Below are 27,247 nucleotides of genomic sequence, written 5' to 3'. Positions count from 1 at the left end.
ATTCAGTCATCTGGTTGCAAAGCAATAATCCATATCTCCCCACAAAGAGAGGTTGTTGGCTACTCTGAGCCTTTCCCTTCCATCTCCAGCAACATCCTGGGCGCCGACGGGAAGTTTCACCTCTCTGCATCCTATGTTCTCTAATATGGATAGACCTATGAGCCCGAGGAGAGAGGGGGTCATCCAGTCTCTCTAGGGAGGTCTCTGCTGGCTGTTCCCTCCCTTCCTCCTCTTCTTCAACTATCTTGTAGCTAGGTAACTCCTGCAGAGGCTGTGCAGCATTCTCCTCTATCTCTCCTACTGAAACTGTGCGGTAGAAGGGATGCGAATCGTTCTCCTCCTCCTCCTCTTCAGACAGAAGCTGATTTGGCTGAGGATACACTTCCCAATCCTATTCAGACCATTCCCTGACATTGCTGTATCCAGGGGTGAGAAGGGTCTCGGCACACAGCCTGACACCCCAATAACACATTTTTCCACCCCTGCTTCATGCTTGTGTGCACATGATAACATAAGTAAATTTTGGAGGTAAGAGAGGGCGATGAGATAGAAGTGAGTAATGTATACAAGATCCTGCAAGAGGTTAAACTAGTTGCCTCTCTGTTTATTTGCAACCTGACAGTTATATCCTGCCACTTCCCCAAAAAACTGCTTTGATTTTAACAAATCACTAATGCTAAAAACAGAACTCTGTTGCATCTTAAAATCTTGCTAATGGCTGTCTGCTTTGGAACAGGTAAAGGTCCGCAGAGCTTAAACGTGGCTCTTTCTTTTTGCTCTGTGGAGCTTCTTCAGCATCCCTGCCACAATGGAACGTGTGGCCACGCCAGCATCCATTATACCGCGGTGACAGATTTCACCCGAAATGGAGAAAGAGTAACCAGAATTGCGGCAGAACCTATTGTTAGCGACAACTTCCTGTGGAATGGCTACATGGTGGAAAGTATTCAGGTGGAAACCCATTCCGTTCAGTCTTGATAAAAGAAAAAGAAATCACTTGGAAGTTAGCTGATGTAAACTGGCTAGGTTTTCTCCTTTTTTGCACGTTTTTAACAATGACTTATGAGCATCATTTATAATGACATTTCTAATTCGCACAGCATGTCGTTTTGTTTTGTTTTGTGAAATTCTTTCAGGGCAGGGCTCTCCCAAGGTGGCTTACATGTATGTATAAAACATGAAATAAAAACAGCACTTGGACATCTTAATTGATTAAAAAGCTATTTTAAAACCATTTTGCCACCTCATCAGAAGCCTCTAACTGATGGATAAATTTAGTTAAAAACATTATTGTTTGCTAAAACGTAATGAAAAGCCAGTGATGACTAGCATATTCCTTGGTATGTGTGAGGCAGACCCCCTTAAGCAGCCGCTCTATACACCATGTATGGGGGAAACCAGTGACCAAATGTTGCTGGCCTACAACTCTCAACATCCCTGGCCTTTGGCCAGTCAGGCCGGCGCTGATGGGAGTTGTAATTCAACAACATCTGTGAACAGCACAGATTCCCCATCGCCTACTCTGCACACTTACCTGATACAAGTAAGTCTCTTTGAAATTAGTGAGGCTTAGAATTGAAGCATTGCTGTGTTATTTACTTGTAAGTCAAGCTCCGTAACCAGCACGTCAATATATTTGAAGGATTCCTGATCAGCTGATTTACCTTAATGTCTTCACTTCTTTTAAAGGTTACTGTGAAAGATCTGCCCTCTGCTTATTGCTACTCTTTTACTGACCCACATATCATTACATTTGATGGCAGGTAATTTACAAACTTACTCTTTCCCCTTTTTCTTTTCAAGAGAGGATTTTTTTTTTTTAATCGTGGGCACTAAGATGAATACATTAATATTTTTTATCTGTCACTTGTTAATCGAAACCTTCTCCCACCCCATCAAAATGCTGGGGAGAAAGGCTTTAGTGACTTGCTTCAACTCAGTGACACGGGTTGCTATATTTATGAAGGAAATCTGTTCTGTCACAATGAAACACAGCTAGGGATGATCATATCTTCTCAGCAGTTCTACAGAATATGTCCCTAGAGATGAGTAATGGTGGTTACATTGAATGCTCCGCACCCACAATGCGTAGCCAGGAACGAGCGTGTGCTTATAAAAACCCATATTATGTGAGCATTGACTAGGCAAAGAGGCAGTGAGATTTTTTTATTCAGCCCAGTCTCCTAGCAACTACCTGAAATTCACACAGGTAGGTGTGGCCTGCCTGAATGGTATTGGAAAAAAACTGTCCATCATGCCATTCTCATGTCATCACAAAACCTTCCCTTTAAAAATGAAAAGGTATTATTTAGGGAGTTGGAGGAACATCAACACACCAAGGAATGGGGAGGGAGTGATTAAATAATAATATTGTGGAATATAGCTTTCACCAACCTAGTGTCATCCAGGTGTTTGGGACTACAATTCCATCAGCCCCAGGCTGATGCTGGCTGGGGATAACGGCAGTCGTCTGAATGATCTGAATGCCACAAGGTTGGTGAAGGCTGAGGCATACTCTTTTGTTTCTCTTTCAAACAAATAAATAACTTACTTTCTTTTCCTGAGCAGTAGGAAATTCAGTGCAGCTATTACCTGAGTAAGGTAAGGTTCCATTAGAGGACAGGAGATTGGGTGCTTGCCATGTCTGGATAATAACTGTGCTGTTTACAATTGTGGAAGCTGCATGAGTAGCATGGAGCTGTTGAAGCAAAGCACACATTGCTCAAAGAAACTTTAGCATCTCTGAGTCCAAAATCCAATATCCCAAGCCAAATCCAAAGTGGTTTCTTTCAGTTCTCCTTGTACAGGAATTCTTCTGGGGCAATTGTCTTCACCCTACACCCTGGGTGCGAGCAGAGATAATAAGTCTACACGTCATGAGTAAAAATGGCTCTCCTATAGCAGTTTCAGCTCCCTGGGAGAACCCCTGCCCCCAATAATCTTTCTTCAGCCTTGAAAGGAAAAAGAAAGCTCCAGAAACATCCTCTGACGAAGGCCAAGTTAAACCCGATCCTCAGTCACAAACAGTTTGTCCCTGATAGTTTCTTTTTCTTCAAAAATTGCAGCTATGGGGGCAGTAAACTAAAGTAGGTGTTCATAACGCTTCCCCCTCATTCAGTTTCCACCCTAAAAACTCCTTAACCTCAATAACTTTTTACCCTTCAAGTAAAATATGCAGGCACCATATTTTCCTTGGCAGGGCAAAAATTGTTTGGGGGGGGGCAATTTTTAGTGGGAAATGCAAAAAGGAAAATGATTAAGAAATCATCACTACTGCCACCCAATGTTGGCCTTCGGCTTTTGTTTGTAGTCCAGCTATATTTTGTAAATAAAAAGAAATCTGGGATAAACTACATGCAACAGAATGCTAGGTATAATTTGACTTTAGTATTTCAGTGAGGAAGTGCGCAATCCTGTTCATGGAGCAAGGCCCTTTAAAACTAGGCAGAACATACCTGTGAATAAACATGCATAGGGTTGAGTTATAAAAAAACCTGTTAGAACAGCCCCCCCCCCCCAAGTTAAATTAAAAAATGACAACATTGAATCGGCACTGCATTAAAATAGCAATTCGTAAAAGTGATGATAATTTTGAAACACAAATAATTTTGCATGCTCTCCTTTTTTTCTAGGATGTATGACAACTTTAAAACGGGAACGTTTGTGCTATACAGAAGTACTTCCCGTGATTTTGAAGTCCACGTACGCCAGTGGGACTGTGGGAGCCTCTACTACCCAGCATCATGTAACTGTGGTTTTGTTGCCCAAGAAGGGGCTGATATAATAGCTTTTGACATGTGCAGTGGTCAGCTACGTGATTCGCAGCCGCACTTATCTGTGAAGAGCAGAGCTTCAGTAGACAGCGGCGTCAGGATCACTGAATCATATTCAGGAAGAAAAGTCACGGTGTGTTGATCCATTTTATATCTGTTGTAAAGCAACTTGATTCAGGAGGAGTTTCCTGTTTCCTTTTTAATCAATGCACATATATAAGCTACTTTCAGACATTAATGATAAACCATGGTTTATCGTTGCATAAAAAGGCTTGGCTGAGCCTTGGGCTTCTGCATTGCCCAGCCCTTCTCCTCCAACTTAGCCATGAGGAAACTAGGAGCTTTTGTTACCCACTCTTAACTAACCACAGTTTAGCATTAGGGATTTTTAAATTTAAAAAATCCAATAAACATACATGGGCTGTGTTCGGACATTAATGATAAGCCATGATTTATGATTATCTAAACAAACATGGCTTAGTCTTGGACTTGTGCATTCCTTCTTTCTGCTACTCCAGTGTGGCCACGAGGAAATTAGAAGCCTTAGCTGCAATTTTTATGTCTAAACCTTGATGAACTGCAATTAGTCTTCACTATGATTACTGAAAGGGACGCGGGTGGCGCTGTGGTGTAAACCACTGAGCTTTGGGCTTGCCAATCGGAAGGTCAGCGGTTTGAATCCCCGTGACGGGGTGAGCTCCCGTTGTTCAGTCCCAGCTCCTGCCAACCTAGCAGTTCGAAAGCATGTCAAAGTGCAAGTAGATAAATAGGTACCGCTCTGGCGGGAAGGTAAACGACGTTTCCTTGCGCTGCTCTGGTTTCGCCAGGAGCAGCTTAGTCATGCTAGCTGCATGACCCGGAAAAACTGTCTGCGGACAAACATCGGCTCCCTCGGCCAGTAAAGCAAGATGAGCGCCGCAACCCCAGAGTCGTTCACGACTGGACTTAACTGTGAGGGGTCATTTACTTTTACCTTTTATGATTACTGAAAGAAGCCACTGTGATTGATAAAGCAGATTTGTTTCAATAAGCCATAGTTAAGATTAATCAAAGATTAGTCCAAATCCTAAACTATTGTTAATTGAAAGCAGGAGCAAAAGATTCTGATCTCCTTGTGACCACGCCAGAGGAGGAGAGCGGTACAAGCTCCTGACCCCATTGTCCTGTTGGTCATATTATCTGTAGAATCTGGGTCACAGTCCTCTGCCTCTCCCACATGATCTGATGACCTGATGTTGAGATGGATTTGGGAGTGGTCCAGGGATGAACGAGAACCATCACTGAGGTTTTTGTGTTGATAAGCCAACTTTTCCTATGTATCCATGTCAAAGTGACAATTCTCCTTACCATTTACAGATTTGTGGTTGGTTGTCCTGAGGGCCTCCGTCCCTTGAATATAGCAGTCAGTTGCAAGTGGAGTTGTTGCACAGGGTTCGTTTCCTTTGAAAATGCATCTTTTAAACACAGTGCTGTGCAGTAAGCCTGCAACTTACGGGCATTTAGGTAAAGGTAAAGGTACCCCTGCCCATACGGGCCAGTCTTGACAGACTCTAGGGTTGTGCGCACATCTCACTCTAGAGGTCGGGAGCCAGCGCTGTCCGCGGACACTTCCGGGTCACGTGGCCAGCGTGACAAAGCTGCATCTGGCGAGCCAGCGCAGCACACGGAACGCCGTTTACCTTCCTGCTATAAAGCGGTACCTATTTATCTACTTGCACTTAAGGGTGCTTTCGAACTGCTAGGTGGGCAGGAGCTGGGACCGAACAACAGGAGCTCACCCCGCCGCGGGGATTCGAACCACCAACCATGCGATTGGCAAGTCCTAGGCGCTGAGGTTTTACCCACAGCGCCGCCCGCGTCCCCCTTACGGGCATTTAACTTGTGTGCAATCAGCTTTACGCACTTGGCAAAATAGAAAAATAGAAAATTTCGAATAGGGGCAACAAAAAAAGACATTGGCAATTCCCCCCGCTGTCGAGCTCAATGTGTTTGACTAAACACAATTTTGGCTTTAGGCGTCATCCTTGGAATGTATTCCTTGCATAAGTTGTGGGCTTACTGTACTTAAAAGACAGAAAAAAGGAGTCAGATGAGATAGGGCAAAGCAGTAATTTGTTTCATCTCCAAAACGGTCAATAAATGGAAACTACTGTCTGAAAAGGTCTTCCTGTTCTCTCGGTGTGATGCCATTTGTTTTTAGATCTCGTTTTCTTCTGGAGCTTTTATTCGAGCTGACGTGAGTGAATGGGGAATGAGTCTAACTCTCAGGGCCCCCAGTTTGGATTATAAACACACGCTGGGCCTCTGTGGAACATTTGATGGCATTGTGGAGAATGATTACCACAATGTGGACGGAACTGAAATCACTAGAGGAGCTGATACTTACACATCTTTTATTAATGAATGGAGGTAATAACCAAAAGTCTTATCAGTATCTTTTATATTATTGCAAAGGGGAGATCTATTCATTCAATTATTTGTTTATATTCCGCCTCTCCTCCAAGGAGCTCAAGGTGCCATACATGTGAGGGGTTTTTTTGCCTTCCCCATTTTATCTTCGCAACAAACCCTCTGAGGTAGGTTAGGCTAAGAGACAGTGACTGGGCCAAGGTCACCCAATGAACTTCATGGCTGAGTGAGGATTTGAACCCCAGTCTCCCAGGTCCTAGTCCAACACTCTAACCCAGGCATAGGCAAACTCGGCCCTCCAGATGTTTTGGGACTACAACTCCCACCATCTCTGACCACTGATCCTGTTAGCTAGGGATGGTGGGCGTTGTAGTCCCAAAACACCTGAAGGGCTGAGTTTGTCTATGCCTGCTTTAACCACTATACCACACTGGTAGTATTGCAATAGTGCAATAGTGCAAAGACTTATTTCTGTTCTACCTTTCTTCTGTCATGGAACCCAAGGTAACATACACGTGGTTCCCAGCCTGTCTTCCATCCAGGCACTGACCAAATTTTGAAATGTTGTACCAAAATGCCCTGACTTCTTGTCACTTAAAGTTAATTATGGAAATGATAACAGCAGGAAGGGAATGTGGAATCTAGTTCCCCAATAACATTAAAAAAACAATAAAAAGATACTGCACAAACTTACACAATCTCCATTTTCCATTTAATTAATTTCCCCTGTCATTATGAATGTGTCCTGTTCCATAGCTTAAGGTCTCTGATCTTTTTATCCGCACAATGAGACAATCTAGGCTCAGGGGATGGCAGGTGTGTCACCATTATTTGTGTATTTATATATACATACACAAAAAACCCAGCTATATAGCACTGTGCAATAATGGACACCGCGCTTTCAGAAGGATATTGACAAATTAGAGTCCATAAAGGCAACAGATATGCTCAACAGTATAGAAAACAAGTCCTAGGGGGTTTGAAGGAACTGCTTAGCCTGAGTGGGGAACAGTCTTCAATTACCTGAAGGGCTGTCACATAGAAGCGAGCAAACTCTTATTCTCTGCTGCCCCAAAGGGCACGACTATATCTAATGGATGTTAAGTTATGGGAGGATACTTTTTGGTTGGGTGGCAGGTGAAATTTCCTGATGGTTAGACTGGTTCAACATTTAAATGAATTGCCTAGAGGTCTAGTAGGATTTCCTTTGCTGGAACAGAGGCTGGACAGCCAAATGTCTAAAAGGAAAATTGCTATGGTAACAAGTATCACAAAGCTCCAGTGGCATGAACAGTTCTCGCCTCCCCCCCCCCCCTCTATCCACCCATCCATCCATGCATGTTGCTTGTTTGGATAGCAGCCATGTTGAGATTTTCCATTTGTTTTTTTGACAGGATTTCACCAGGAGAGAGTCTGTTTGACCAAATATCGGATCTTTCAACTCCGGCCAAGGAAATAGTTTTTTGTAATTGCAATGCTGGTGACGTGGCAGAAGACCAACCAGCAAATAAACTGAATTCTGTTTTTGAGGCAGAATTGTCTGTGCCCTGCAGAAGAAACAAACAAAATGCTTGGCTCCCTTCCTTGATCCCGGGGCTGGATGTAACCGCTGAGTACATCGGCTCACTTGATCCTATCAGGGGCTTGAGGAAACGTGCTTCTGTGCTGGAGGAGGTTTCTTCTGCTGTTCCCTCCAGAGAGGGACGCTCTCTGAATCAAAGAGCTCTTCAGACAGCAACCCCAAAACGCACGGCTCCCTTTCTGAACTCAAAGACAGGATTTACAACACACAAACAGGCTGTTTGGGGCCGGGGAGCTGACAGCTACACAGACAAATTTGGCAGCCAGCAGCGCCGCAAAATACATTCACGCCCAAAGCGCCAACATGACTACGGGTACCTTTCTGTGTTTCCATCCCAGAGCCTAAGCCAAACAGATCTGGATGGATTTAGCTATTTCTTCCCAGAAGATCACATGGCTGACCCATACCAAGAGCCCATGTCTTCATGGCCTACGCCTTCTGGCCTCACTGAGTCGGATGCATTGAACCTTTGCCAAGAGACAGTTGCCAATTCCAGCATAGTGAGGGCTTGCAAGGCTCTCCTCGGCCAGTGGGTCAACGATGTGGTAGACTTATGCATCAAGGATCTGCAACTGAAAGACGACCTCAGCTGGGCAAAGGCAGGCTTGGCCCTCCTAGAAAACGAATGTGAAAAGAGAGCTTTGGAAGAAGTTAATTACCGCACCGGAGAAGAAGACAAGAGATTATCTGAGGACTTGCTCTTAGCACTGAAGTGTCCCAACCTCTGCAGCGGGAGAGGTCACTGCGTTGAATGGGGCTGTGCATGTTTTCAAGGCTTCAGCTCGTATGACTGCAGCACCTCATCTGGTGAGTCAAGCCTCCTTATCCAACATCTATATTCTAATCTGTAAAACGGCCAGCTTTGCAGTCTGTTCTGCATCTGACCTGTTTCCTAGAGGTAAGTCATGTAATATTTGGCTCCTGTTGTGCCAAATTTAACCACTGCTCACTGGAACACTAGTCTCAATTACTAGCTTGGGAAAATAGTACAATTTCACATTCCAGCCTCCTTATAGAATGCAGCCGGATGCCTCTATTTGGTATTTCTATTAGATACCCTTTGGGTCTTTTATATAATGCAACACAGCCTTTGGTGGGTGGAGAGGAGCACCATTCTGGGGGGTGTCTACATGGGGTTGCCTGGTTCACAGCCCCTCATAAATTGTGTGCCCAGGGCCATGGCCACCCCTGGCACCCCCCACACTATGCCTCTGCCAGGAGACTGTGTGGCCTCCTGATTCAGCTGTTATGGAGAAATAGAACTGAGTGTCATCAGCATACTGATAGCAACTGACCCTGGAACTCAATGACCGCTCCTAATAGCTTCATGAAAATATTAAATAGCACTGGAGACAAGACAGTCCCCTGTGGCACCCCACAGCATAGAGGTGCTGAAAGACACTCTCCAAATACTCCTCTCTGGACTGAAGGGAGGATTAAAACCACTGTAATACAGTGCTCCCAATTTCCATTTCCCGGAGCTGGTCCAGGAGGATGCATGGTTGATGATGAGAGTGTTGGCTATTTGCAGTGTTGCAGCGCTGCAGAGAGCTTGCTGGGGAGACCATGCATTAAAAAGGGACTCAAAAATAACTTAAACAAGGTTTTAATTAGAAAAACAAAAACTCCTTATACACTAAATACATCAACAACAAACCAGACCCAACCACCAACCCATCCCCCAGGGTAATGGGAGAGCTAGGTGCTGCTCCTTATATACTACACCCAATTGCTGACACAGCTAAATCAGTACAACTCAGCAGCACCTGCTATGTTTCACAGCTGTAAAGCTGGGTCTCGTTATTTTGCTCTGGCCCTTTCTCTGGCCCCTTAAAGACATGCACATCGGGTGGAGCAATGATGAACCTTTACATTTAAAGAAACCATTCAACAGAGAGACCAAGAACAAGGTCCCACTCCCTGTGTCCTGCTCTAAATAAAGAGCATTCATCAAGGCAACCCAGACTGATTCCATTCTGTGGTGAGGTCTGAACCCAAATTGTAATGGATCTAAATATGATCCCTGTATTCTTTGCGCATGTGAAACAATTAGCGTATCCAAGTAAGAACACTTCTCTCTGACATTCAGTTTTCTGAGCGCTGGGGATATTTTTGGATGGAAAATTATTCAAATAATGGAATAATGGAAATTTGAGGTTAAGGGACAAGTGTGCCCCCATGCTCACTGTTTGTGAAACCTATGTCTCCCTTTAACAGAACTCGGTATGTCAAATTTTCTCAAAGAAATTCAATGTGAAATATGTTGAAATTAGTTTATTTCTTTGCCCAGGTTTTGTGTCTGTAGTGCCCTATTTTCTTCATATTTGTTCGATAGGTATTTGTTGGCACAAAAGCTCTGTCATACTGTTTACACGAAGGGCCTGTTGATTGACTCGGTGTGTTTCACTTTCTGATTTTCGTTTTCAAGATCAGGTTCCGGAAATTACAGAGCTGAACAATGGAGGGTTGTGTGATGTCCAGCAGTATGACTGCACAACTGTAAGAGTTTTTGGTCGTGGATTCATGGAGTCACCAGGCCCCAGATGTGAAATTAATAAGTTGCAGGTGGATTATTTTATGTCGTATTGATAAAGGTTCAGCGTTCAGGTTTTTAGAACCTGATGATCCTGTAAGCCATTTTGCATCCGTATTCTCCATATTCAAGCAGTTGCTGACTGAGGAAATCATAGGTGGTACAAGTGGTAGAGCCTGCAAATAGAAGGCTATGAGAAACCGAGTTCAGCATGGTTTTCTTTTCTTTTCTCAACTTTATTTTTTGGCCCTGTGCAAAGGTGACAAACTGGAAAGTCCCATGCAGACTTGTGGGTACAGCTACTTGGTTCTGCATTACTACTGGTTAAGTATGAAGACTGCGAGCAAAATTTACAGGACAGTTTTTGTAGGGGAGAAAGCAATTACTCAAACTGGAGTTTATCCAAGACCCTTGATCAATTGGCCAGTGTCAGAAGCTGAAACTAGTGCCTGGCCTCTGAGATATAATACAACTTTTAAAAAGAAAATCCCTCATGTTTAAGAAATTCAATTTTCCCATCGACTCAGTAGAAAACATTTTCTTTTTCCAGCGCACCTTTATACTTGGCTCCGTCCAGCTGATGCTGAGGTTATTTTGGCAGGTTATATTACAGTGCAGGCTGTGGATTTCCCTTTGTACACAACATGGATCCTCTCATCAGCAAGTCAGTTTGAAACGAGAAAGCCAACAGCACATTTACATTCCATTAAGTTAAGAGCTGCTCCCCAAACTCCTAGTGAGACAATTATTGGGAGTTCACTTATCACAGCTTGAACTGTCTCACTCCTCACTCATTGCAAGCTGGAGGGTTTTAATAACACTTTCAGCAGCGACACTCTTGGTCTTATGCTCCCCCCCACACAGAAAGGTTCTGTGGCCTATCGTTTTATCAAGCAGATAAAGTTTTGGGTTGCCATGTGAGTCATTAGAGCTGAATAATGTCTAATTTTTATGTTTTGCAAAGGGAGAAGAATAGCCATTGCTATAACTTCTGGCACAACCTGAGATCTTTTTGCTCACATACAGCACAGCCTGACATAATTAGGCCTGCAGTCCTATGCTCATTTTTCTGGGAGTAAGCTCTGTTGGACACAGTGGGACCTGTTTCAGCACCTGTATGCATGGAATTGTGTTGCACAGCTCCTGCAATCCACCTTACAGACGGCATACTTTTTTCACTATGCCTACGCACTGTCATCTTTATTTCTTTCTCCCCCTGACTCCCCTTTTTGTGTTTGTGTTTTTGCTTAACATTCAACTTGAATACTCTATGTTCTGAGGGAACGTTGTTTCTCAGAAAGGTATTATGTTTGAGTTGTTCCATATGAGAGATGCTGGTGGCGCTGTGGTCTAAACCACTGAGCCTCTTGGACTTGTCGATCGGAAGGTCAGCGATTCAAATCCCCGCGACAGAGTGAGCTCTCGTTGCCCTGTCTCAGCTTTTGCCAACCTAGCAGTTCGAAAGCATGTCAGTTCAAGTAGATAAATAGGTACCGCTGTGACGGGAAGGTAAACAGCATTTCCATGCGCTCTGGTTTCCGTATGGTGTTATGTTGTGCCAGAAGTGGTTTAGTCATGCTGGCCACATGACCTGGAAACCTGTCTGTGGACAAACACCAGCTCCCTCGGCCCAAAAGTGAGATGAGCGCCACAACCCCATAGTTGCCTTTGACTGGACTTTAACTGTCCAGGGGTCCTTTACCTTTTCTTTTTTCCCCTTATATGTGGGAGCAGTAGAAACCGTCCTGAAGAAGCAAGCAGAAGGGTTTTTACTCTTTAAGTGGCCCATGGACATTTCACCCACTATGTTGTAAATAAAGAGTTCAGAGTTCGCTGACAGAATATAAAAGTGACCCATTGTCAGTGGATGAAGCTAGGTGCTTGCGCAGGTTGAATGAGAATATTTCATATAGCAGTTGAGATTATTTGTATATCTATTTGTATATCACCGTCTTGTTTATAAGGTCACTAAATCAGGCATTTTTGGTCCTTTAATTCAGTACAGTGATAACAAGTGGGTGCTTGGGGAATCTTTATTCACCCACGCCACTTTCCACAACACCAGGACTGTGGATTGCCAACTTCCCACTGAAGGGCACCAGACTGATGGTCTGGATCTTGTGGATGGTCAACCCATTGCAAAGTGGCAAATTAAGGTAATCTCTAGAGATTCACTTCATATAGTCATATAGCGACTGAGATAATTTTTTTTAAAAAAACAAATCCCGCAGAAGTAAGCTGAGGAGGTGCACGAGCATAGCTTGTAAAATCATTTAGAAAATCATCAAAAGGCACACTATTGGGGGGTGGCGGAATGCACATTGTACCATGAAAAAGAAACAAGTTTTGTTCTCTGTTTATAATAGGTCACCCAGAGATATACAATTACTTCCCGTTCTATCTTCTGCTTGCCCCTACAGTATGTAGGAATCAAGTTTAAAATATGTAGGGATCTAGGTAGGATGTGCATGTTGTTAATCGTGAAATGCGCCATAATCCCCTTTCGGATGCTTATATAACTCCCAGAACTGTTGCTCTATGTCTAAACAGATTTCTAATGATGGGTTCACTTATAGCAACCCTAAAACAGTGACATTATTTGATGGAGCTTGTCAGATATGCGACCCACAATCAAATGGATTTTGCACGTTAAAGGCAAGTGTCTTATTTTTGTTGTTGTTTTGCTTTGAATATTTACAACCTCATTAGGGCTAGGAGATAAATCTAGCAGAGATGTCATCTCATTAAATGAAATGGAATAGATTAATCATGTACAATTTCAGCGGAGTGATCAATTAATTAGTCAGTTAAATATGCAATACACAATTTCTGGAGGGGCAACAGTGTTAATCAGTTATAGCTGTTTGTCTTGTGGCACCTTAATGAGTCGTTGTTGACATCTGTCTGTCTTGAGAGACGATAGGGTGCTCCTCCAGGGGTGAAGCCAAACCGCTGGAGAATCATAGTGCCTGCCGTGGCTGCAGAGGTCGGTAACTCATAACTGCTGCATTAGCAGTGTCAAAGTGTTTTTGCTGCATTAGCAGCGTCAAAGTGACCTCTCTGGAGTGTAAGCCCTGGCAGTGTACATGAAGGTCCTGGGCTGCCCAGATGGAGAAGCCCCCCACTCTTGGCCTTGCTGATGTGATACAAGGGGAAGCAGAGCAATACATTTGGCAGGAGCCTGGCTACAGGAGTTGCTAGAAGGAGGTGTACAAGACGTGATCCAACCATCTTGGGGACTCCACTCCAGATTTGTGTAGGGTTTGCTCCTTAGCAAGGGAGCGAGTACAGATTTTTCCTTGGGGTTTACTCCCTTAAAGAGCAACACGTTTATTTATGGCACATGTATTCATGACTAGAGTCCACACCATCAGATGCATAGGACCAACAATACTGTCCTAGACATGTCTGCTCAGAAGCAAGCCTGATTGAGTTAAGTGAGACTCCCAGCTAAATAGGAGCATCTGGGGAGTTCCCCATTGGCTAGCAGCTCCAACCAGGATGGCCAATAGTCAGTGGTGATGGGAACATGAAACTTTTAAGGTTCACAGGTTGGAAGTAGGCAGTCTGTTACTGGTAATGCCTTACTTCCCAACTTTACTCGTAATGCTGCTTCCCAACTTCCAACTGGGTTGACTGGATTCATTCCAGAAATAACTTCTGACGTGTTTGTTGGTTGTTTCCAGAAGGGAAAGTGCTCTCTTTCAGCCCTTCCTCCTCCTCCTGTCCTCAAGGTGTCTCATACATCTCTAGGTCTAAGAGGTTATCACAGTCATGAAAATATCACTTCCTTGTGTGCACTACTGAGTCTCACATCTCCTAAATTAGGGATGGGGAAACTATGGCCCTCCAGATGTTCTTGTACTCCAACTCCCACCATGCCTGCTCATTGGCCATGTGGCTGGGGATGATGGGAGTTGTAGTCCAGCAACATCTGAAGGACTGCCGTTTCTCCAACTCTGCCCTAGACCAATAGCAGAGCTGCTTCAGAGCAGCCCTTGAATCAGCATAACACAGATTTTGTGGAAGCTTCGCACTGCACAACATTGATGGATTGGCTCAGGCACAGAATAGTTTGTTTAAAAGATATTTTCTAAGTAAAAACAGGCAGCTACTACTTGGATGCAAAATGGTATTATATTACAAGGTATCCACCCCAAAACATGATATGAATAAATAAATAAATATAATCATGCCTGCCCTGCCCTGGTTCCCCCAGACATTGCTAGACTACAGGTCTCACCATCCCTGACCATTTGCCATGCTGACTGGGTTTGATGGAAGTTGGAGTCCAACAACATATGGATGGCACCAGTTCAGGGAAGGACGTGGTAATTCTGTGCAAGTTTACTCAGAAGTAAGTCCCACTGTGTTCAGCAAGAATTCTTCTATGGCAAATTTCTACAGTATTTGCAACCCAAATTCTCAATCTGCTATAGAACAATACAATACAGCATTGAATTTAGTGATTTACTACAAAACCCTCCCAATAATTCAGATTCCCATAATGGACCTTTTGCGTGATCAAGAATTGAAACACCAAACTCAGTAGTTTCAACACGGCACCTTGAAATCCTATCAGGTGTGGACTACAAAGGATTTCCTGAATGCCCCACTGGAAGGCATGTCGTTTGTGCAAGAGCTTGGCCATACTCGGTCCAGCCCAAGTTCTGTTCATTTTAGCGACAGTGGTGTAGAATACCTTTCTGAAGACCTGGTTTGTTACAAGTTGTGAACTCTCTGAAGCATGCAAAAATTAGATTGAGGCTGGGGCCACGTGAGAGTAACTAGCAGGTTTGACAGTTTATGGCACATGAATAAACTGCTTTGACAGTTTATGGCACATGAATAAACATGCAGGAAAAATATTCTTAATGAATCTTAATGAATGATGTTTTATTTCTGCAAAGGAGAAAACATGCAACATAGATGGACTTTGTTATGGTGAAGGTGACACAAATCCTACAAGCCCTTGCTTACTCTGCAGACCGGAAATATCAACGTTAACTTGGTCAGTTGCTGAAAGTAAGTTCTAATTAGTTATGAAGCTCACTGGTTCAGATGCCTAAACCTAACAAATGATTTGTATTCTCAGATTCATGCATGTTTTCCATGTGCATACCAATGTTTACAGTAAACTGTGAAGGGGAGACACATCTCCAGAAAGTTGAGGAGGAGATACATATGTCATGGAGCTGGCAGTGAGTCAAGTGTTACTCCTACAAGAATGGGAAACCTTTGGCCCCCAGATGTTCTTGGACTACAATGTGCATCATTCTTTACCCTTGGCCATGCTGGGTGGAGCTGATTGAAGTTGAGAGTCCAACACTATCTTGGAAGGCCACAGACTGTCCATTCTGGCCTGAGAGTTTGGAGCAGCACATTACCTCTCTAGACTTTATGACTTGTGTACCTTCTCATGAGAAACAGAAACTTCAGACAAAATTTGCTATCTAGCAATTGCTTACCTTGCATCAGCTCAATTTGTTCCTAGCTGCCTGTGCCAGATGCAGCTTGTCACGCTGGCCACGTGACCCGGAAGTGTCTGCGGACAGCGCTGGCTCCCGGCCTCTAGAGTGAGATGAGCGCACAACCCTAGAGTCTGTCAAGACTGGCCCATACGGGCAGGGGTACCTTTACCTTTAGGTCATGAAATGTGTTTCTTCAAGACCTGTTTGCATCCATTGGCACCTGCAAAGAGGTCTTGAAGAAACACATTTCATGACCCACTGAATGTTAAAGAGCCTTGAGTTGGATCCAGACTAACTTAACTGAAGAGCAACCTGCAATTAACTCTCTCCCATTGAAATTCCAGGAAATGGAATTGTAGTTGTATCTGATTCCTTGTATAGAGCAATGCCTGCCATCATGATGGGCACAGGGAAGTGGGAAGCAGGAAACCACTTTGTGCAGGAACTCACACACCCCAGTGAAATCCCTTTCAGCAGATGCTTAGAGCCGGTGTCACAGACTGGTTGCACACCTTTCCTCAACCTGGCAACCCCCAGGTGCAGTTGGACCCCCAAATCCCATCAGGCCCAGCCAGCATGGCCAGTGGTCAGGGGTGATGGGAATTGGTATCTGACAATATCTGTAAGGCACCAGGTTGGGGAAGGCTGACTTACTGCAATGCTTAATGAAAAAGCACAAGAGGATATCTCTGTTGGTAGAGAATGAGACTCTTAATCTCAGGGCTCTGGGTTTGAGCCCCACATGGGTAAAGGATTCCTGCATTGCAGAGGGTTGCACTAGGTGATTCTCATGCTCTCTTTCAACAACAGCTCTATGATATGGGATCAAGTAAAGAACTGCAGTCAGGTGCACATTTTGTATAGGCCCCTAACAGTGGCTATGTAAGTAGGTGGGGAACAGATAAAAATTTCCTGATGTCATCCGTTTTTCCTATTTCTCACTTTGTGGCTGTTCCATTTATTTCCTTTCAGACAACCAGCCTCCTGTATTTCAAAATATGCAAGAAAGGCTGCAGACCTTTTATGGGGAGGATTTTGTGTATCAGTTCTCAGCGACGGACGCAGAAGGCTCTGCTGTCGCTTTCTTATTGAATTCCGGCCCACCAGGTGCCAGTCTTTCTCCCGCTGGACTCCTGATATGGAAGGCGCTGTCAAAGAAGCCTGAGCTGTTTACCTTTTTCATAAGGGACGACTGCAGTGCCGAAACCAAAGTTGCAATCGAGGTAATAGCTATTGTGGTCAAATAGCCAACGCTAATTGCTATCATGCAGCCATGACTAGAGCTCAATTGCAAATGGAATATCCCATTCAAGAGTAATTATAGCCTGCTGTTTATTGGGCATGTTTTGTAGGTCAGCGTGAAACCATGTGACTGCTTAAATGGAGGGTCCTGTGTGACCGATACCAATTTCCCTCCTGGAAGTGGGAAATATCTGTGCATCTGCATGCCAGGATTTGAAGGTGACCTTTGTCAAGTGAATACCAATGACTGCGCATCCAACCCCTGTGGCCTTGGCAGATGTTTTGATGGAATAAATAGCTTCCGCTGTGAATGTACACCTGGGCTGCAGGGTGAATTGTCACTTATTCTACATTTACATAACAATAATTCAATTACATGCATGATTTCAGGCTCCAGTTTACTGTGAGGTTTATTTAAGCAGAACAAATATTTTTCAAGCATCACTGAGTTAGATCTTCACGTACGCCTCTTCAGGCCAGTTAAAGCCAATGAGGAAGAGGGGTAAAAGCTTGGCTTTCAAAAAGCTTGTGTGGTTTGCGGATTACAGTGGAAGCTAGAATAAGGAGTTAGAAAGCACAGTGCAATCCTATACATGCCTACTTAGAAGTACATGCAATTGAGTTTAATGAGGCTTGGATGTAGGGTTGTATAGGAACAGGATAGGGTACTATTAAATTAGTCTGCAGACTGCATAGAAGGAGAACAAGCAATTTTTTTTACATAAAATTCATTTTTTAAATTCCACATAAATATATACATGAAATCATTTTGTCTTAAATCTTATCTGAAACAACCAAACATTAAGAATAAATAGGGGAGATATGTGTCCAGATGAATCTATATGATCAAAACTCAGAATCTCCATCCCAGCTATTTGAAATCAATCCCAAATAACTTTTCCTGAGGCTGGAGGTTTTTTTCTGCAAAAGTGGCCACGTCCCCTTAAATCAGGGGTCTGCAAACCGCGGCTCCAGAGTCGCATGTGGCTCTTTTACACCTTTGCCGCGGCTCTGGGGCGGATACTAGCAAGGGGAGGAGGCGCATTGTGCGCCCCGACACTCCCCACTGTGGCGGGCGCTGTACTGGCTTTGACGTCGCATGGGGGCATTTCGTGCGTTAGTCACGCACCGTCCCGTCACCTTCCCGCCCGCCCGCCCGCTACATTGTAAGGGGCATGTACGCTGGTCACTGCATTGAAAGGGGGCATGTACGCTAGTCACGGTTTTGAAGGGGAGTGAAGAACACACACACACAAAAAGGTAACTTGTTAATTTAACGTTTATTTCTATGAGGAGGAGTAATTCTGAGGGGTCAAACAAAGAAATAATTTTTAAAAGTGACAAAAAAGTTATTTTTATAATGACGAGTTTTGCGGCTCCCAGTTTTTTTTTCCTTCGGAAATGGGTCCAAGTGGCTCTTTTTGTCTTAAAGGTTGCAGATCCCTGCCTTAAATGTATATAGAACAAATACATCATAAAAATCCCAGATTTATTTATTTTTTTTGTTTCTGGAAAATCAAGGGCTTGCTATCTCCCAAGAGTTAGGCAATGAACCAACGTTTGCTTCTGTTTTGAAAATCTTTGTGGCTGTGTGTGTGTGAGAGAGCTACTAGTTCCCGAGAAGGAACAGACACTTGAAAAGAGCCTTTGATGCATGCCCGAATATCTTTCTTTCTGTTTAGGTAGACATTGCCAAAAAGACCCTGATGAATGCAAATCCAGACCATGCTTCCCTGGAGTAGCTTGCTTCAATACTATGGATTCCTATTATTGTGGTCCTTGCCCCACTGGCCTGTACGGAGATGGGAAAAGATGTTATGGTAAAAAGCTATCCCTTTTTGATCACCAAAAAAATCATATTTCATTTTATTTCCCAGTGTTTCGTTCATTGCACTAAGCCGTGCTTAAAACGGATGTGCCTAAGGCAAAAACCTGTCTAATAATCCTGTCCATATAATAGAAATTCATAGAACTTTCATGCTTGATAGCTGATTCTGTCTATATGGGATAGGAAACATGCTTTTGAATGAGAAAAGTTTTGGTAGTCAGGTTGAACAGATTGACCTGTCAGCCTTCCCAAACCAGTTGCCTTCCAGATTTTTTGGGCAATAATTCCCAACATCCCTGACAATTGTCTGAGCTAACTGGGGCTGATGGGAGTTGGAATCAAACAACAAAAACAATAGCAGCATTTACTGGGTAAGAAACTAAGACTTTCCAAGAGAGGATCAGCACAGCACAGTAAAATAATTGTGGCTGTACGTGTTTTCCCATATAAGCAACTTCCAATTAAATGTTTCTTTGTACAGTCCATTCCTCTGTGTGCTTGCAGAAGTTGTGCGTAGAATCTTTCTGGCCACAGTTGGAATAGTGAGGATAGCAGTGGCTGTAACCTGGAACTCTGAACATTTTTCAATAAGCCTAACAACTTTTTATGTAACCCTTTGGCTGTCCTTTAAATAAGCTACCTTTGGTTTGCTATCCCTTTGATTTGGGCATTCTTTTGTTTATGTCGCAGCTGGAATAAAACCAACAAGCAAGGCTCCCTCTGGTCATTTGACTCCAGAAGATGGATATAACAAAATAGACCCCAGTGAAAAAATCGGTGCGGGCAAAAATCACGGATATAGCATTGCTGGTGCCCATACTGATGAAAATGTCTCTGGCAAGTAAAGAGCTCAGGTTTATGTTATTCATATATATTTTTAAGATAGAAGAAATGGGTGGGAGGCAAACCTTATTATTAGAATTCCTTCTGATTTCTGAACATCAGAATGAACAGCAGTGTATTCCCGGGGATATGCCATTTCTAAAAACGGAATGACATCTGCCTGGAGAAGCGTCTCCACCCCCTTATTTTTCAGTCCACTCAGACACTGAGGTCCAGCTCTAAGGGCCTTCTGGCAGTTCACTCACTGCAAGAAGCAAAGTTACAGGGAACCAGACAGAGGGCCTTCTCAGTAGTGGCACCTGCCCTGTGGAATGCCCTCCCATCAGATGTCAAAGAAATAAAAAACTATCTGACGTTTAGAAGACATCTGAAGGCAGCCCTGTTTAGGGAAGTTTTTAATGACTGGTGTTTTAATGTATTTTTAACCTTTTGTTGAAGCCGCCCGGAGTGGCTGGGGAAACCCAGCCAGATGGGCGGGGTATAAATAAATAAATAATAATAATAATAATAATTATTATTATTATTATTATTATTATTATTATTATTATTATTATTATTATTTGCATGGCTGGCTGTAATCCTGAGCAGGTGCATTCCTCACTGAAACACTTTGTTGCAGGCCCTGGTCTTCCTTTATGCCTTATTCTCATTACTCTTACTTTGCATAAGCTCTTGGCCTCACTCTTTTCTGTTTTTCTATCCATCTTGCTTAGGCTTTAGGTTCTGGAGAATGTATTATCTAGAAGAAGATGGACTGACAAACAGGAAAGGATATGGAAAGGGTTTCTGCTGCTGCTCACTTTTTGTGCAGGCTACTGATAGGTAGATGCTAAGGAGTATTAATTTCAGGTTTATGTTTTACACTTCCTGCCAACTCTCCGTTATGTCTTATGCTCCCCACCGACAATTCTGGGAGCTCTTGTTTGGGTTTAACCTTTTGTGTGTTTTTCTAGTAGACTTCTAATGCTAAGTACACTGCAGCAAGCACGACTGGAAAAATCCAGATATATGTAGAAGTCTACTTTCTTTTTTTACTGTTTTAAAACTATTCTCTTTGAAATGTAAATCTTGTAATAATGCTCTTGTGTCTGTCTCCTGTTTGTTTGGCAGGTTTCCTGCAACTGTCAACTGCTGAGGTTCCAAATACCACAGACTTCCCTCTTAATCCCACAGATGTTCCCAGAAGTTTCATTCCCACAGAAGTAGCCAACAGCAGTCCATCCATTTCTGCAGCCAAAACAACTGTGTCTTCACATGTATTCATTTCCCAGAGCCCAGCTTTGAGAAAGCCTGTTAGTAGTGCATCCCCTGATTATGCATTAGGTGCCAGTACTGTAAACATCCATTCTGGCACCGCAAAGGAAGAGTCAGCAGCAGATGCAGTAGGCTCTGCATCTGACACGCCACTTAGGAATAAGACAGTATTTCCTGAGAAGACGACGGTGGCACAAGAGCAGATGTATTCTCCCCTAGAAGCCAGCATAACACTGAGCAGCAAAGCTAATGTGACACTAATAACCAGCAAAGAACTGGGAGGAGGAAGTGGCCACAAATTCCAAAGGCCATTCGGCAAACCTAAAGACAGCACTTTGCAACCCACCTTTGAAAGGTTTGCTGTGACACTCCAAAGGCCTGGCACAGATGGAAAATCAGGCTCTGCGTCAACTGTTTCCCTGTTACTCACTTGTGCAGAGTCACCCTGTTTCCCCAGGGTTCCTTGTGAGCCAAGTGAAAATGGAAGCTTCAGATGCGGTCGTTGTCCTTTCGGTTATTACGGAGATGGTATTATTTGTAGAGGTACTGCGGCAACACATGTTTTGCTATTTTGTTGCAACATAATCCTATTTCCAGCAGATGTTCTTGCCAAACTTTTACAATGGCGGTAGAGGCCTGATATGCACATAACACAAAACTGTGGTTTATTAAAGTATGGTTTATTAACCGTTGCTTAGGTTTGTGTGTAAACCCAGCCCAGCATTGGTTTACTGTTAACAAACACGATGTAAAGCCATGTTTATGTTGTTGACTTAGGAACCTTTGATTATATGTGAACTCAGCACCCTTTACCATGGCTTGAGCACTCCACTCCAGAGGTTCACCAAACTACAAACACATGAGGCATGAGCAGCTGGAAACAAACTTTGGAGGAACAAACCATGTTTTGTTTGATTATCTGTGAAACAACTTATGGTTACCTCATAATTTTGCTTAAACAAGCTAAGGCTTATTGTTATGTGTGAACCAGACCATAGAGCTGGACAGCTTGCTGTTTCCAAGCTGCATGGGGTATACAAAAATTTAGGGTAGTTGCTGTTCTATGTGAAACTTTGCATGGCTGAGTTGTGTCTAAAGAGCAGTCATGGTGGGGAAGGAGAGGGGAGCCAGGAGCGCTATCAACAAGGTCACAGAAATTGCACAAATGGCTCCCTAAATGCACATTCTGTTCACTGATCATTGCGTTTCGCCATATCTGCTGGTGGCCACATGTGATGGGGTTGCAGAACAACTTGAACTTCATAATTGCACAAATTGATGTAAAGTATAGTGTTTTCAAGGTCAATGCTGTTAGCTAATTTTGCATGCTAGGTATTGAAAGTAAATACCACAAACCAGATGAGTTACTGATCTTATTTTCCCCGGTTTTTCTCTCTCATAGCGATATGCAGGCATAACTGTGGTGAAAACATGGAATGTGTGGCACCCAATACTTGCAGGTGTAAGCCTGGTTACTCCGGCCGTAGCTGTCAGGCTGGTGAGTGATGCCTGTTTTATGCACCCTCTGCATTTAATAATATTAAATGGTACATCTAAGAATTTAATGTTGGTTTTATACAGCTCTGTGTCGACCAGAGTGCAAAAACAATGGGAAATGCACCAAGCCTAATGTATGTGAATGCCCCCCCGGATTCAGTGGCCCCATCTGTGATGAAGGTAACACTGGGCTGTCCTTTTAAAATTAAAGGATGACCCAAAATGCATGCTGAATGTCGGTGTCAAAATTGATTCTCAGAAGTTGCAGTGTCAGCTATTTCACTCCTTCCAGAAAACAGCTGAAACAAATGAAAAAGTTGTATTTCGTGTTTATCACAACGTTCCCACAACAGCGGAAGCTCTAGTGCGCCACTCTTGGTCCTAAAGGTATTCCAAAGAACTGCAACTGTACTGAGAATAGCAATAATGGCACCCTGCATGAGGCAGGCAACTCTTGTTCTGTTCTAACAGTTTGCCACCATGTGTCTGGTGCAAAGATTTGTTCCGATGTAACCGGCCTTAGAGTGGGTGAATTGCATGCATGAGTCACCCCCAAGCTCTTCTCAGTTCTGTTTGCATCCTATTCCATCTTCCTTAGTTCCACCCTGCATCACAGCTTTGTGTTATATTTTTGGTGTGATAAATGTGTAGGGAAGGTATAGTAGGGATATCAATGAATCTGTCAATTTTTGTTTCTCTGTTTCTTATTTTTTCCAATTTTAAATGCAATTCACTTTTCTGCAGCAATTTGCATTTTAAAAAGAATCCTCACGAAAGTTCACCAGCATTTTAGGACAGATTTCACCTAATACATACGTTTTCTCCTCTATGCAGTTTTTAATGTATGCATTTTGGAAGAAAATTTCTTAAACGTAATGCATTTACTTATGTTATTTTCAATCATGTGTGCACACTTCCCCAAATACACTCGTTTCTGCACCCATTATTTGACTGGAGAACTGCGTCACAAAATTTGGAGACACGCAAATTGTGGTTCGCATATTGAATTGAAAAGCGCAGATTAGGAAGTTTCTCAGTAAAAGGCAAACAAAATCGAATTTCTCCCCATGCTGCTCAGAATATACCTCCCAACTCTCCATCTTAACAATATCCATACACACAATTTTGTACATATGCTTGTCCTTAAAGACCCTATATTTTTAGAATCATAGTTCCCATGCCTGTTCATATGTATAAAGATGGATGTCAATGGTGTTTATTTTATTGATGGCCGACATTTTGACATATTGTCTAAATGCACAGTACTCAGTGAAACATATCCCTCACGGCCAAATTAATGTTTCCTTTAGAATAGATAATCTAAAGGCCAGTGCTATTTTTCTGGAGAGGTGCCGGAACTCACCATGAACACCTCCCTTGTTCTCTTAGCCCACCTGAGAGGGGCCGGAACTAAGTTCAGGTGTGTTCTGGCTGAAAAAAAGCCCTGCTAAAGGCCCAGCTCTACCTCCAGGTTCTTGGTGAGGGGGAGGATTAATATAGTAGGCCAGTTGTTTTGATGCTGAGAAGGAGGAGATGGAGTAAGTTATGGAAGATTGTAAAAACACATTTCAATATTGTGTTGCTTTACTGTATATGGTCTGCTTGGATTATATAACTCACCCTGGGATTGCTTGCCTGTGAAGCACAGGATGATAATGAAATAAATGAAATAGCCCTTGGGGTCTTAAATCTGCCATGGAGCACATTTCCTGTCATTAAGCTACTTAGACCACTGTCAAAAACAAACATAGATTGAGTTCAGCACTGACATTTACCAGGGTTGCCTCTGTTGACATCATCAGAGTGATGCCTATTTATATGCATACTTAAGTTGGATCCCTGCTAAAACCAGGATATTCTCGATATTCCAAGAAACAACTTCAATTGTTTCTTTAACAAGATGTTGGCAATTTCAAATTGTTCGCAAGCAAACCTGAACTGGTTTTGTTCAAAGGCAGGATGAACTGAGAGTCCCATACTTCGCAAGTTGTTGTCCTGCCTTTTGACCACTAGGTGGGGACATGGACCCAACATGATAGTTTTGCCAGTAACCAATGCAAAAATAGTGTTGTAGAAATCTTTTCTTTCTATTTTTACACCTTTTGTTTAAAAGTTTCTAATGTTAATTGATTTCTGGAACTGATATCTTGACTAGTCTCCTTTTCCACCTCCAGCACATTGTGAGCCACCTTGCCAACATGGAGGGACCTGTGTGACCAGAAACCTTTGCACTTGCCCATATGGGTTTGTGGGTCCACATTGTGAAACAAGTAAGTAATGGAATACATGACAAACATATAAACAAAGCATCCTGGTGTCGCAAGATGCACATAGATAAGAGGCACTATATGTTTCTGATGTTCTGTGCCCCAAAATAACCTCTTGGTGAATTTGTCAGAAATAAATTAGTTTGCTTTTTTAAAATCGACCTTCCTGATTTTTCCAAAGAAACTCAAGGCAACTAATCAATAATATAATACAAACAACCCCCAAATTAAACCATATCACACAAAATACAGCATAAAACAAAAGAAAACAATGAAAACAATGCCAAAATCACCATCCAAAACCCTCAAAACTAAGCCAGTGAATAAATTAATTGGAGGTCATTTGTTTATTTGATTCCATAACCATTCTTCACCATTTAGTCCCAGAGTATGTTACAACAGTATACTTTGCAATGATAAAAAACAGAAAAATACACCTATTTAGCTGTTTGGATGGAATAATGCATACTAACAGCAACCTCTTTGATGTCAACAGGCCTATTGTAAGCATGGTTAAGTCCCGATTCAGCTAAATATCTTGAGGTGTAGTTCTCATTATTTTCTCTTTGTAAACCACTTTGAGGTTTGTTTGTTTTTACAATCAAATGGCGTGTGAATTTTATTAAATAAATATCATAGCAGAAAGACAATTGAAGACAAAACCTGGGAAATTATTTGGGTGTATATAGATATGCAATAAAGGTATGACAGCAACCCCTTTTTTTCTCTACTAACTTCTGTTTATTATGTTTCTTAAACACTGGTTGCTTCGTTTAGTGGTTTGCAACAGGCACTGTGAAAATGGCGGTGAATGTCTTGCCCCAGATGTCTGCCAGTGCAGGGTTGGCTGGAATGGACCCACATGCAGCACAGGTAAAAAAGTATAGCCCCAAAGGCCAGTTATTTGCAGTAAAACCGTACACACACGTTGCCACCAAGAGAGACAAGATCAGCTCAAAAATGCTGAAATTACGATTGGTGATATGAAAAGTGGCAGGCTTTGAAGGACCAGCGTTACGCTGGTTGTGGTAAGAGATTTATTTGCACCAGGGTTAAGGTAGGGATGGAGAGAGAGCGGCTCCCACAAGAACTTCTGTCTGGAAAGCTTCTGTAGGAACCACATGGTGGAGCTCTGCTCAGCCTTCCTCTGCAGAATAACAGTCAAGGCTTCAATCCTAGTTAAGGAAGTTATGGAAGGAGAATTTGCTGCTTGGATCTCTCCACTGAAGCCACATGAGCTCTTGCCTGCTCCTCCCCTCAGCAGCCCCTGGCTTCCTAGTTTAAACTGGGGTTTAGGGAGGTGGGTTCCAACCTTCTAGAGAGGCTTGTGGGGGAAGTCAGGGTTGCTTTAGCTTTGAAAATCAAATACCCTCTTATGTGTGCAAGATAGTTTCTTGTAGTTCTCACTGTTTTTTTAAACACTGGGTAGGACTGTCACCTGGCCTCTTTTAAGCCCCCCAACTAGGGTTTTTCTTGTTTGTTTGTTTGTTTGTTTGTTTGTTTGTTTGTTTGTTCTATCCCCCCCCATGTGTTTTGTTCTCCCGGAAAAGGAGGGTGTTTTGTTGTTAATTACAGTTTCCGTGCTAGTTGTGAAAAGGCATTTCTAACTGAGCATATATTTATATAAGCCACCTATGCAAATAAGCATAGGTTATTCTTTTGTCTTTTGGCCTGGTAGATATAGCAGCCCTCCTTCCAAAGAACAGTTCAAAGCAAATTACACTTCAGTTCTTTCTCCCATTACAACTTAGTTAAGTGACTTAACGAAGTATTTGCGTGCAGTGAAATGAAATCGCTACATGGCACACATACTTAAATGTGTTTCCATTTAACCTTTAAAATGAAATACTCTTCTCTTCTCTTCTCTCCTTGTCTTCTCTAGCTGTGTGTGACCCAGTGTGTCTCAACGGCGGATCCTGTATTAAACCAAACATTTGCATTTGCCCCAATGGATTCTTCGGTGCCTATTGCCAGAATGGTAATTTTGTTGTGCTATTTTAAAAGAAACATGCAATAATTAATGGTTCCCCCCCCCACACACACACTTCTACTTTTCAGGGAAGAAACATTGATAGAATGGCTCCAAATGGATCATATAGCAGGCACAAAGGGCATTGCAATGGGGTGGTGACCCTTGTGTCTTTGCAGTGGACCCCACAACTTCTGTGCCTCCACCCATTTCGGTTATAGGCACTCTGCACAATCCAGTGCTGGCAAAACATCTAATTAGCACATGCAAATTTGTGTCATGGACCAGTGCTCTAAAAACACCCCTGGTGGGGGTAATGTAGCTTATCGTGGCCTGAGCAGTGGGCAAACCCAAGCACTTGGTCAGAATTTGTAGGAGCTGAAGGAGAGCGATTTGTTGCAAAAGCACTGCTGGATCCATAGGAAGGGTTTCATTGCCTTTCCTATTTTAACCATATTGTGGCAGCGCAGCAGGAGGCAGGTCTCAACTCCAGCACCATTCATCATATACGACCCGCTTTATACATGATCCACAAAAGGGGACACTGCCCCACCTTTGATCTTCATCAGATTGTGCTGA

The 27,247-nt window shown here is 43.0% G+C and overlaps 1 protein-coding gene across 3 annotated transcripts in view; it reads left to right on the top strand.

Moving 5' to 3' along the window:
• VWDE (von Willebrand factor D and EGF domains) overlaps window positions 1-27,247 on the top strand; it is a 45,180-nt gene that overhangs the window by 13,680 nt on the left and 4,253 nt on the right. Inside the window, exons 8-26 of one of the 3 annotated variants that reach the window (XM_079947884.1) lie at window positions 737-951; window positions 1,690-1,763; window positions 3,633-3,906; window positions 5,974-6,182; window positions 7,577-8,571; window positions 10,193-10,329; window positions 12,298-12,453; window positions 12,848-12,952; window positions 15,208-15,322; window positions 16,741-16,991; window positions 17,121-17,229; window positions 18,693-18,830; window positions 19,529-19,675; window positions 20,792-21,478; window positions 22,338-22,433; window positions 22,517-22,612; window positions 24,607-24,702; window positions 25,477-25,572; window positions 26,582-26,677. In XM_079947884.1, the coding sequence (XP_079804010.1) occupies window positions 737-951; window positions 1,690-1,763; window positions 3,633-3,906; window positions 5,974-6,182; window positions 7,577-8,571; window positions 10,193-10,329; window positions 12,298-12,453; window positions 12,848-12,952; window positions 15,208-15,322; window positions 16,741-16,991; window positions 17,121-17,229; window positions 18,693-18,830; window positions 19,529-19,675; window positions 20,792-21,478; window positions 22,338-22,433; window positions 22,517-22,612; window positions 24,607-24,702; window positions 25,477-25,572; window positions 26,582-26,677 (4,092 nt within the window). Of the gene's footprint in view, window positions 1-736; window positions 952-1,689; window positions 1,764-3,632; window positions 3,907-5,973; window positions 6,183-7,576; window positions 8,572-10,192; window positions 10,330-12,297; window positions 12,454-12,847; window positions 12,953-15,207; window positions 15,323-16,740; window positions 16,992-17,120; window positions 17,341-18,692; window positions 18,831-19,528; window positions 19,676-20,791; window positions 21,479-22,337; window positions 22,434-22,516; window positions 22,613-24,606; window positions 24,703-25,476; window positions 25,573-26,581; window positions 26,678-27,247 lie in introns of all 3 variants that reach the window. The other 2 variants (XM_079947882.1, XM_079947883.1) reach the window with 2 other exon arrangements.

Source organism: Podarcis cretensis, assembly GCF_951804945.1.
Source record: "Podarcis cretensis genome assembly, chromosome: 12".
NCBI lineage: Eukaryota > Metazoa > Chordata > Lepidosauria > Squamata > Lacertidae > Podarcis > Podarcis cretensis.
Note: the sequence above shows the minus strand (reverse complement) of the source record. Positions and strands in the feature narration are given on the sequence as shown.